This window comes from Leptosomus discolor, chromosome 1, assembly GCF_034619465.1.
Source record: "Leptosomus discolor isolate bLepDis1 chromosome 1, bLepDis1.hap2, whole genome shotgun sequence".
Classification (NCBI taxonomy): domain Eukaryota; kingdom Metazoa; phylum Chordata; class Aves; order Leptosomiformes; family Leptosomidae; genus Leptosomus; species Leptosomus discolor.
Genome location: NC_141391.1, coordinates 133,509,508 through 133,522,605, shown reverse-complemented (window position 1 = coordinate 133,522,605; position 13,098 = coordinate 133,509,508). Strand labels below are relative to the sequence as shown.

General features: G+C 43.0%; 1 protein-coding gene across 1 annotated transcript in view; it reads left to right on the top strand.

Annotated features, from left to right (window-relative positions):
* The window catches only part of LOC104354714 (immunoglobulin lambda-1 light chain-like), a 72,738-nt gene that overhangs the window by 32,852 nt on the left and 26,788 nt on the right, over window positions 1-13,098 (top strand). The window contains 1 exon segment of the mRNA XM_086460791.1: window positions 6,600-6,641. Within this exon segment, the coding sequence (XP_086316917.1) occupies window positions 6,600-6,641 (42 nt within the window).

Below are 13,098 nucleotides of genomic sequence, written 5' to 3'. Positions count from 1 at the left end.
CACAGGTTCATGGCTGACAGATCCAATACCCAGACATGCATGATGATGGAATGGCAGACAGTACAACACTCAGACAGCAACATGCCATCTCTTCACAGCAACACCTCATGGGCAGAGAAAGAAAACTACAAAAAGGTGCCATGACCTGGTGCTCCCCTTGTGAGGGACAGCTGAAGGCAGAAATTGCCTTTCTTTGTGCCTCTGTCTTCATTGCTTGCAGAGATGAGCTTTTGACGAACAGTGACGGGCCTGGGAAAAGTGTGGGCAGCGTTCCCCCACCTGCCATTGCCTATCTGTGCTCCTGTTTTTATCGCATAACGTAGAACCTTTTCTTCAAAGAAAGGGAAAGAGGGACATAGAAGAGCAAAAGGTATCTTTAAGAAAGTATGGCTATACACTTGTGTATTTTGGGCTTCTGGTTTTAGGTCATGACTCTGTCAGTCTGCATACCGTTGAGCACAGACCAATTGTCTCATGCTCATATGGAAGACATAGCATACGAAGCGCATAGCTATCACAGGTAGCAAATGTACTATGCTGCTTGCTGACGTGGCAAAGCTGGATAGGCTGAAGTGAAACATACTATTTGATTACAGCAAAAAAAAAAGAGAATGGGAGGTGATGAGAATAGCTAGTGAGACCCAGGAGCAGGAGTCAGCTGGGAGCATGACCTGTACAAGGTTGTCACACTCAATTTCACCCAAATTGCTAATAGAATTCTGTATGGCCAGGGTGTATCACTCAGTTTCATGCAAGGGTCCTAGTCTCCTGAAGGATCATGCTATATAAATGTTACTTTTCTTCCAAGCTTTGCTCTGAAAGAAGCTAAACTGTTCTTAGCTAGGGAAATCCAGATGCATGACAGAAACTTGTGTTCATTGTAGTCTTACCCTGGACTCAGTGGAGGCTTTGAAGAGGCTAAATGTAGTTTCATCCCAGACTTTGGTCCTCCAAAGACATTTCTGAAAGACTCAGCTTCACATGCCACTCCTTGGACACCCTGGTAGCCAATATTCTTCTGACTCCAGGAGCTGTTCAGCAACTAGTGTTGCTTTCATTGCTCCCAGGGAGCACTCATCTGCTCCTCAGAACACTCTCAGGTCCATGATATAGTCGCTAAAGACATATTTCAGGGAAGGTTATACTGGCTACTCAAAAGATAAGGTGATGGAAGGAGAGGATGTGTAAAGTCACATCTTTATGCAGATAATGGTGCTATACCATGTGATGTGCTCATCCTGCAACTACTGTGAGGGCTTAACAGGATCTTAGAACCACAGAATCACAGAATGGTTGAGGTTGGAAGGAGTATCTGAAGATCATCTTGTCCAACCCCCCCCCCCACCTCAAGCAGGGCCACCTAGAGCCAGTGGCCCAGGACTGTGTCTAGACAGCTTTTGAATATCTTTAAGCATGGAGACCCACAACCTCCCTAGGCAACCTATTCCTCAGTCATCCTCACAGTAAAAAAATATTTCCTTATGTTCAGAATGAATCTCCTGTGTTTCAGTTTGTGCTCATTGCCTTTAGTCCTGTCACTGGGCAGCACTGAAAAGACCCTTTCTCCATCATCCTTGCACCCTCCCTTCAGGTATTTGTACACATCAATCAGATGCCTCCTGAGCCTTCTCTAGGCTAAACAGTTCCAGGTCTCTCAACCTCTCCTCCTTATGTGACGTGCTCCAGTCCATTAAACATGTTTGTGGCCCTTTGTTGAACACTATACAGTATGCCCATGTCTCTTTTGCAGTGAAGAGCCCAGAACTGGATGCAGTACTCTAGGTGTGGCCTTAATAGTGCTGAATAAAGGGGATCACCTCCCTTGGCCTGCTGGCCATACTTTGTCTAATGCAGCCCAGGATGCCATTCGCCTTCTTTGCAGTAAGGACACATTGCTGGTTCATGGTCAACCTGCTACCCACCAGGAGCCCCCACTCCTTTTCTGCTGAGCTGCTTTCCAGCTGAGTCACACCCAGCATATATTGGTTCACGGGATTATTCGTCCCCAGGCGCAGGACTTTACACTTCCCCTTGTTGAGCTTCATGAAGTTATTGTTGGCCCATTTCTCCAGCCTGTCGAGGTCCCTCTGAATGGCAGCATGACCCTGTGGTGTACCAGCCACTCCTCCCAGTTTGGTGTTTGCAAAGCTGCTGAGGTATATTCTGTCCCATCATCTAGATCACTAATGAAGATGTTAAATTGTAGATGTTTTCCACCACAGCTGCTGTTTCTCAGGCTTCCTGTGAAACAAGAACTGACCCAGAACAGAAATAACAGGACAGATAACCTTGTGTTAGTCATCCAATACAGGTATTGGGTTGGGAGCAGAAGATGAACATTTGGGAAACAGTATTGCTCTTTCACAGAATCACAGACTCACAGAATGTTAGGGGTTGGAAGGGACCTCGAAAGATCGTCTAGTCCAACCCCTCTGCTGGAGCAGGATCATCTAGAGCAGGTCACACAGGAACATGTCCAGCCAAATTTTTAATGTCTCCAGAGAAGGAGACTCCACAACCTCTCTGGGCAGACTGTTCCAGTGCTCTGTCACCCTCACAGCGAAAAAGGTTTTCCTTAAGTTTACGTGGAACCTCCTATGCTCCAGCTTGTACCTGTTGCACCTTGTCCTACCATTGGTCATCACTGAGAAAAGCCCGGCTCCACCCTCCTGACACTCGCCTTTTATGTATTTATAAACATTGATGAGGTCACCCCTCAGTCTCCCCTTCCCCAAGCTAAAGAGGCCCAGCTCCCTCAGCCTTTCATCATAAGGGTGATGCTCCACCCCCTTAATCATCTTTGTGGCTCTGTGCTGGACTCTTTCAAGCAGTTCCCTGTCCTTGAACCGAGGGGCCCAGAACTGAACACAATATTCCAGATATCACCAGAGCAGAGTAGAAGGGGAGGAGAACCTCTCTCGCCCTACTGACCACACCCCTTCTAATACACCCCAGGATGCCATTGGCCTTCTTGACCATGACAATTTGGGCAAAAATCAATGGCATCTAACAAAAAGCTTGAGTAGACAACAGGCTGGAAGAGAAGGGAAACAAAGCGAAGGAAATAAAGGAAATACACATACATAGGATGGTATAGCATCACTATCTGCATAGGGATGTGTATTGGGTCTGGCTGGGATTTGCACAGCATCAGGGCTGTCTCTCCAGACCTGCCACCACCTGCTCCCACTCCCCGACTCCCGCTGCAAAGGCCAGTAGATTGGGGGTGGGCAAGAGATAGGTTGGGAGGGGACACAGCCAGAACTGCTGACCCAATTTGACCAAAGGCATAGTCCATATGATACGATGTCATGCTCAGCAATAAAAAGCTAAGAGAAAGGAGGAGAAGAGGGGGCTTTTGTTATTAAGGTGCTACATGTACTGAGGCCCTACTTCCCAGGAAGTGGCTGAACATCACCCATGGACGGGAAGTAGAAAATAAATCCTTTTGTTTTCCTTTGCTTCTGCACGCAGCCTTTGCTTTTTCTTTATTAAACTGCCTTTATCTCGACCCATGAGTTCTTTTTCATCTTATTTTCTCCTCCCAAGGATGTCTGAAGTTTTACCCAGCACGGCCCATGAAGCCTCCTATGAGAGACATGGAAATAAAAATCAAGGAACTGTCTTTCTTCTCTTCTTTCCTCTCACTCATTTGAATTTATAGGCCTACAAGGCCTTTCTTGTTGACAGGTTACAGATGAACAAAGTGGGACAAGACTGGTCTCTACTGGCATATCTTGGAAATTGCCTTATGAACATGTCCTGAGGAGATGTTAGCACTATGTAGAAACACTCCTTCAAAATTAATACAGAGGTGATTTGCTTGTTTTCAAATGAAAGACACCACATGGGAGAAAGTCTGTTAGTGACAGTAAGGACACTAATGGAGATGTAGACTGGAGACAGAATAATCTTAAATTAATTTTAATAGAATGGTTTTAGACCCTGAATAAACAGTGCTGACATCAGAGGCAGACAAAGACCAAGGCAGGCAAATAATATTGCATAATTAGTGTTATTTTTTATGCAGAGCCAGACAAATAAAAATCTAAATGTGTTTTTAAAAAGAATTCAATCTAAACAAAGACAAATGTCTACAGTCATTCCTACAGTTAGTGACTTAAGCACACAGTTTTGCTGTTGTAGAAGGGAGGGTACTGTAGGGCCATCTGCGATCACCTGTCCAATATCTTGCCTTCTGTAGTCCTATGACTTGGTCCTAAATGTTTCAGCTTAGTCTGTTTCTCATTCCCTTCCCTGGAACACTAACAGCTGTTCCCAGCTGAATAGGCTGTATCAGAAATTACAGTTTCACTTGTGATATCTGAAAAGAAAAGAAAATAATTTGTGATTTTCCTAGTAGAATTACCTTGTTTCGAAGGACTGCATCCTGTATTTACAGGCTATTTTCTTTATATCAAGGCAGATTGAAGTGAAACCATTAAAGACCAATACGAACAGGTTTACTGTAGGTTCTTGGTCATGTTGCTGACTATGTGTTGACCTTTTATGTGAGAAGACTAGGCCAGGATGAGCTGCGTATACCCCAAACCTAAACTAGTTCGTTCACGTGCCTGTCTTTCCCTGTATTGCCTTAGTGTGTACTACGATACATACAGTCTCACTGGCACAGATCTTTCCCTCTGGGGAATGACATCATACCTGGACAAACCTATGGAAGAAAAAATACAGTTTTGTGTCTCCATTTAGTTATGAGTAAAGGAAGGAGATAAAAGTATCCTGTTACTGTCAATGTCAGTCTCTACCCCCTTTAGACAGTCTCCAAAATGAAGGCATGCTCTTACTGCTAAATGAAACCTTTTCACAGTCGGGGTCACACGCACCTGCAAGAACCTTGTACTTCTGCTGCCTGTTACAGGGCAGTCAGAGGAATACAAACTTAAGAGGTCAGCATCCTACTTCCCTCCCTTTAAGAGCAACTGTGACATGTGCAGCACAGACCAAGGAGGGTATTCCCAACCAAGCCAGACTACAAACAGAAACACCAGTCTGTATTAAGCAAATTGCAAACTTGCAATGCAAACCAGTTACTGGGGGCTTGAGGTCTGTTTATCATCCTGGGGCAGAATTAAAAAGGAGTGGGAAGGAAAGCAGCTTGAACGCTGTCATGAAGTTACAAAGTGAAAAAAAACCCTGTATTTAAAACAAGGTAATAAAAGAAAAAAATAATACTGTCTTCTATAGGAAAAAAAAAGTCAGGATTATAAATTCAGGGATAATGGTACACTAAGAGGTAATCAGACTATCACACAGAAACTGCAATGGCAGAGGAAGGATGTGGCCTGCCATGGCAATCTTTCATGGTGACTGGGTGACAAAAATGGTAGGGTGGAGCCATGGCTGGGATTGTTTTTGTATGAGGCTGTACCGTTGTGGGGACAGGTGATCCACAATGATACATTCCCCAGGAGGCCTTTACAAAAACCCCTATGTGCATAAACCTTGTGGGGGAGTGTGTTAAGACAGAGAGAATTCTGCAGCGCAGCAAGCATGTTCTGTCTTGGTTTTGCTTGACAGACCTAGTGTGCTAGAACTTACTTTCATCATCTGAGAACTGAGCCATCCCTCTCTGGAAAACAAGCCAGAAGATTCTGAGACACTGAAATAATTTTCAGCAAACCAGATTGACTGCACATGTACCCAAAACCTATCAGGTTAGGTGAAGCAGAGAATTAGTCTTTTTCTCTGATGTGATAATGTTTGACCACAAAATGATTCTTTATCAATGTGATAAAACTGTTAGAAAAAGAATTCTGACATGTAGCAGGTATCTCTTGGAGGCACTATATAAAATGTGTTGGGATTTTCTCTCTTAAATAAGCTTCCAGTGTCCACTGACTGACTGATGCCTGTGAGCACAAAGGTTTTCTCTAATCCTCCACGCTGTCTCACTGCAGTTTTTCCTGATGGGTCTGTCTGAGAACAGTCAACTGACTTTTCTGAAGTCTCCTTAGGTGGATTACTTTTAACCTATCAGAAAATTGAACGGGATGCTGAAAGACTACTGAAGATGGCCTGCCATTGAAGGGAAAACATTGAAGGGATTTTTTTTAGTTCAGTGCCACAAAGGTGAACCACCTATATGAAAAGGCATGTGACTATGACAACCACAAAAGAAATATTTGATTATTAACTCTACAAGTTACAGAAAGGAAGGCTTCACAATACTTAGAGTACAAGACTGACAATAAGGAAGCTCTAGTTGTAGAGGAATTATATTTCTAGACAATGACAACCTCTACCACTTTGGGTACATCTGCATGGTTTCTACATCTGCAAAATGAGAATAGCAGGTAATACTGATGAGATAACATGGAAATTAGAGAAAGGTTGTAAACCAACTTGAGGTGTTTTAGTAAATGTAAGTATCAAAAAACTCTGGGAAATGCTTTTACAAATGCTACAGATTCTATAATAGGATTTCAAGCTGGTTTTCTGCCAAAGTCCTTCAGACAGTTTGAGGGATTGTTGGGATTCCAGATACAATAAACATTGCTTAAGCTTCTGCTTACTAAAGTCAACTGCAGTGCAACCCTTTTCTTAGCTTATGATACATCATTTTGTCACTGTGACCACATATAACGTGATTTTCGGCGATGGCACAAAACTTACAGTAATCGGTAAGAATTTTTTGTTTTCTCTTTTAAATTACTTCAAATCCTAGGTCTTCACTTTAGAGAAGTTCACTTCAACCTTATTCTCCCTTTCGTTATTAAACTGATGTTTTCCTGATATGCTAGTAACCCAGTCTACTTTGGAAAATAGACTAGGTTTAGTACTCTAGGTAGGGACCCACACTTGACTTTGGAGAACAGAATTAATGCATTTTCAGTAAATGAAAGTTATCTGTAGAAAGAATAAGGATGAGGAATGGCTTCAAAAATACGTGTATATCATAAATAAATTGTCTTAATAAATTGACATCTGCAAAAATCACTATTCCCTAAAAGTATAACTGTTCTCCATAATGCTAGTTTTCGTGGTGCTACAGGTAATTAAGAACAACTTAATGAAAGGCTATCTGTCTGGAAAGAACTGAGTTGCAGTAACACTTTGGACAGGTCTAGGAAACGAAATCAGGCCTCTACAAACTTAAACTACTTTGGATCTTTTCAGGGTAAGCTAAAGCATGTGTTATCTCAGATAACTGGGAAAGACAAATAAGTGTACTAACATTTTTAGTTGTCAAAACAGAAGCCACAAATAAATACTCAACTTTATTATAAACAATACTAACAGCTCTCTGCAGCTGTTTAAGTCCTTGTTGTTATAGAAAAAAACTCTCCACAGCACAGCAAGTTTCTTTGCACAACACAGGCTCATCAGGATGGTAATAAAAAGATCATTTAGGACAACGGTCTTACTATTTCACAATAGATGCTAAAAGGCCACTGAAAACCACAGAAACAGGATTTGTTGTTCATTGCAAATAAAAGCAGCTCTCAGGGAATGTTTCTCTCAGGGCCACGCTTCTGGATTTGGACTTTCTCCAAATCTGGGGGAAAACAAGGCTGCTTTTAAGACTCGATAAATGATGGTGAACTCTTCTCATTGCATTGCTCCTGGAGTCAGAAGAATTGATGCCTCAGGCTTTTGTACCACACTGTCCCACTGCATAGTAAAATGATTACAAGTGATAAAATTCAACCTCCATAGGAAAAATTCAGTGATCAGCATGGTTTTTGAAATGTGGTGTGAATTCAAAGTGTCTCAACTGATGAAAATAAATATACTGATCCCTCATTGACCATAACTAATTATGCAGCTAACTCTGAAAAACATAGCTAAGAGAACAGAAAGAATAAAAGCAAAGACTTCCTTCCAGGGAAGGAGAAAGGGAGGGATGTTTAGGAATTGCTACAATAGGCAGGGTGGACCAGGGTTATATTAGATGTAATATATGCCTCCAATATGCAATATAATAGAAGTTATTTTGTAAGTAAAAAAAATCCAAACAAACATTTATTTTACAAGAGAAGAACATTCATGTTATTGAAAGGAAATGAGGCAGTTAAGGAAATTAGGCTGTTTCATTGAAAATAAGCAAAGAAAATTGCTTTGTCTGCATATGGGAAAGTATTTTCTAATAGTACACCTAGATAAATAGGTAAATATCCTCTAAAGAAATGGTGAAAGCTGCAACAACTGATTCACCTAAACCTGAAGGAAAAGGGCTCTGGAAGAGGTATTTCTGAGCTTGATCTCACCTGGTTAGACACACAGATGTGATGGTATTCCCTTACAGACATTTCTTTTTTGTTTAGGGGACCATAAATTAATGTACTTTGTTATTTCGTCTTTTGCTGGTACCACATGAGGTTAGTCCACAGGTTTGGCTCAGAGAACTGAGAATAAAGGAAACGTTTTCCTGCAGCTGCAAAACAGTGTGAATAATGAAAGACTGTACTTTGGCAGTGGGACAAAACTCACAGTCCTAGGTAAGACAGAATTCAGATCTTTCTGATATATGTGATACTGGTTTAAGGGACAAAAGCATTCTTAATTAACAACAGAATAATGATAATTTTTCATACAGCCATGAGGACAGGATTAATTATTTCTTGGTTGCTTATTAAAATAAGATATGATAATATGGAACTGTAGGATTTGCAAGCACAAATTTTGAGATCCTTGTGTCTGTTGCCTTTATCTTCATTTATGGGGAACTTCCTGAAGGAAGAAAGGAAGATATAATTCTGTTTCTTCCCATTCTCCAAGAAAACATTATAGAGGTTGGGAACGAAAGATTGTTTTTCAGTCTGCAAGTTTTTGCAGTTCATTCATCTAACATTCAAAAGCAACATTTCAGAGGTAGACTCTGGATTCTTGTGTTTGCTGAATCAGCCAGGGAAAGAGTAGTCTTGCTGGTACTTTGCTCCCCTCTCCACAGATGGTGGGAAGGCTGCCTAAAGTTGCTTTGAGACACTGGCTTCCTCTAACAGTCCTTGTCACAACTACTAATTCTCAAAAAGGGCTATTCTTTTCCTCTCAATGCACTTTTCTCCTTTTTTCTTTCTCTTTTTTCCCCATTTGCTTTCTCTGCCTTCTCCCCTCCCAGGAAAGGATTTAACATCACCTATATCAAGGTATTTTGGAATCACAAGGCAAAATAATGCTTTCTATCTGCTACTGCCACATCTGATAACAAACTGCAGAAATACACACTGCTGTCTGCTCCTTTAAACAATAACATTTTAAGGATTATAACTATTATTTGCTTGCCATTATAAGTGGCTGGCAAGAAAAGCATAGTGACACTGTGGACTATAGTCTGATCGTGTACAGTTGTGCATTTTAACTGCGCTACTTTGTCATTGGCATTGTGCTCATAGTTAGAGGTAAGTAGCTGTGATTAACACAAGTGCTCAATGTGGAGGACATTTGAAAATTTCACTTGCGTTAATGATATGTAGCATATACAGAGATGATTTCAAAATGAGAGTAGGAGTGAAAGATAACAAGAAATTGTGAAAGTGACCTTGACATGATGGGAATATAAGAACTGCGGTACTTTTTCTCTAAGGTGGGTGAAGAACGTGTGACAGTGAATGCATGAGTTTATGCATGGAAGTGATTAAGTATATGTGCCAGTGTCTGCCATGAACACTGTGGAAGATCAGAACAGAATGGGCTGTTGATAACACTTTTTTTCTGTTTATCTCTGCTCTTGCTTGTACTAGTCTCCATATTTCAGTTCAAGAATGCTCGTTCTCTGGCTTTCTTTGTCTTTCCAGTAGTTTTAGCATTCTTTCTGTCTGCCTTTTTCACCTGTCTTCCTCTTTGTCTTGTTTTGTTTTAGTCTGTTAAATCTCTCTCATTTTTCTTCTGTGTCCTCCCTATCTGTTTCAATGTCTTCACTCATTAGCCATTTAGGCTATGAGCCAACGAACGTACGTGAGACATACTTTCAGGATAAGAAAAAAATTCATAAAGCCAAGTACTAGAAGAGGACAGTAAAAGTAATCAACCTCTCCTCATAACCACTTGAAGAAAAGCAGACCAGTGCCAAACTTTCTAGGACGTTATCTCCCTTACTATCTAGTTGCCTCTTCTGAAGTACAGTTCCCACATTCTCACAGAGGAACCTCAGGGATCTTTGTAGAGTAAGCACCGACAATCATGATTAAGGCTCAGTTGAAAGCAAACACTAGGGCTTAGGGGCAAAATCTATGCAGGATATAAGTTCCTGCTGATTCTCTCCTGTCTAGAAAGGAGGGAGTGATCAGGAAGAACATCTACATTTTATAGTGCCTTCACACTGAAAAAAAAAAGTTAAAAGTTTTCTCTTTGGCTCCACACTTCTCTCTGCATTTCTGTTTCCACGTGCACTCTGCCAAACTCATGAGTTTATCATACTAGATGAGTAAAAAAGGCATTCTAATTACTAATTGGCCCTCTGATTACTACCCGCTCTTGGTTATGCAACTTGGTAGCGATGAGATTGCAGAGAGAAATCAAAAGACCATCCAAAGGGTCTTCAGGGCACTGGGGAGATTGCTTGAAGGTTCCGGAGCACAGGTTGTGTTTTCCTCAATCCCTTCACTGGTGGGCAAGAATACTGAAAGGAATAAGAAAACACACCTGATGATTAACACATGGATTAGAGGCTGGTGTCATTGGTGGAATTTTGGTTTCTGTGATCATGGGGAGGTTTACAAGGCACCAGGCCTGATTCGGCTTTCTAGAAACGGGAAGAGGATTCTCGCATATGAGTTGGCCGGGCTCGTAGAGAAGCCTTTAAACTAGGTTTGAGGGGGGAGGGGGACAAAACAAGGCCTACCAGTGATGGACCTAGGAGAGGCATGCCGATGTTAGGGGTGAAATCAACAGCTCAAGTGCATCTACACCAATGAACGCAGTATGGGCAACAAACAGGAGGAGCTGGAAGCCATTGTGAAGCATGATAGCTACGACTTGGTTGCCATCACAGAAACATGGTGGGATGAATTAAGTGACTGGAGTGCTGCAATGGATGGCTATAAGCTCTTCAAAGGGATAGGCAAAGAAGGAGAGACAGTGAGGTGGCTTTGTATGTTAGGGATTGTTTTGATTGTGTAGAGATTAACGATTACGAGGACAAGGCCAAGTGCTGATGGGTAAGGATGAGGGGGAAGGCCAATGAGGCAGATATCCTGCTGGGAGTCTGTTATAGACCACTCAACCAGGAGGAAGAGGCAGATGAGACATTCTGTAAGTGACTGGCAGAAGTCTCTCAATCATTAGCCCTTGTCCTCATGGGGGACTTCAACTTACCAGATGTCTGCTGGAAATACAACACAGCAGAGAGGAAATAGTCCAGGAGGTCCTGGAGTGTGTGGAAGATGATAACGTCCTGATACAGCTGGTAAGGCAGCCTACCAGGGGAGATGCCTCACTTGACCTGCTGTTTACGAACAGAGAAGGACTGGTGGGAAATGTGGTGACTGGAGGCCTACTTGGGCTGAGTGATCATGAAATGATAGTCTTCTCTATACTTAGTCAAGTTAGGAGGAGAGTCAGCCAAACCACAACCATGGACTTCTGGAGAGCTGACTTTGGGCTGTTTAGGGCACTGAGTGAGAGAGTCCCTTGGGAGGCAGTCCTGAAGGGCAAGGGGTCCAGAAAGGCTGGACACTCTTCAAGAAGGAAGTCTTAAGGGCGCAGGAGCATGCTGTCCCTGTGTGCTGGAAGATGAACCCGCAGGGAAGATGACCAGCCTGGTTGAACAGGGAGCTTTTGCTGGAACTCACAGGAAAAAAGGAGGGTTTACCGCTACTGGCAGAAAGAGCAGGCAACTCAAGAAGAGTATGGGGAGCTGGTTAGGTCATGAAGAGGGAAAAAAAAAAGAAACAACTAGAACTCAGGCTGGCCACTGTTGTGAAAGACCACAAAAATGTTTCTACAAATACATTAACAACAAAAAGAGAACCGAGGAGAATCTACATCCTCTATCAGATGCGGAGGGGTACATTGTCACCAAGGATGAGGAAAAGGCTGAGGTATTTAATGTCTTCTTTGCCTCAGTCTTTATAGTCAGACAAGCAATCTGCAAGGTAATCAGCCCCCTGAGCTGGAAGACAAGGACCAAGAGCAGAATAAACCCCCTGTAATTCAGGAGGAAGCAGTTAAAGACCTACTATGCCACCTGGACATTCACAAGTCTATGGGGCCAGATGGGATCCACCCAAGAGTACTGAGGGAGCTGGCAGAGGATCTGGCCAAACCACCCTCGATCATTTATCAGAAGTCCTGGTCAACAGGGGAGGTCCCAGATGACTGGAGGTTTGCCAATGGGACGCCCATGTACAAGAAGGAGGATCCAGGGAACTACAGGCCTGTCACCCTGACCTCAGCCAGGGAAGGTTATGGAATGGTTCATCTTGAGGGCACTCATGTGGCAGGTGCAGGACAACCAGGGACACAGGCCAGCCAGCATGGGTTCATGAAGGGCAGGTCCTGTTTAACCAACCTGATCTCCTTCTATGACCAGGTAACCTGCCTAGTCGATGAGGGGAAGGCTGTGAATGTCATCTACCTGGACTTTACTAAAGCCTTTGACACTGTCTCCCACAGTATTCTCCTAAGAAAGCTGTCGGCTCATGGCCTAAACAGATGTACAGTAAGCTGGGTTAAAAACTGGCTGGACAGCCGAGCACAGAGCGTGGTGGTGAATGGAGTTAAATCCAGCTGGCAGCTGGTCATAAGCAGTATCCCCCAGGGCTCAGTACTGGGACCAGTCTTGTTTAATGTTTTTATCAATGATCTGGATGAAGGGATTGAGTGCTCCCTCAGTGAGTTTGCAGATGACACTAAATTGGGTGGGCGTGTTGATCTGCTCAAGGGTAGGAAGGCTCTGCAAAGGGACCTGGACAGGCTGAATTGATGGGCTGAGGCCAATGCTATGAAGTTTAACAAGGTCAAGTGCCAGGTTCTGCACTTCAGTCACAGCAACCCCATGCAGGACTACAGGCTTGGGGATGAGTGGCTGGAAAGCTGCCCGGCAGAAAAGGACCTGGAGGTACTGCTTGACAGCAGGCTGAAGATGAGCCAGTAGTGTGCCCAGAAGGCCAAGAGCATCCTGGCTTGTATCAGAAATAG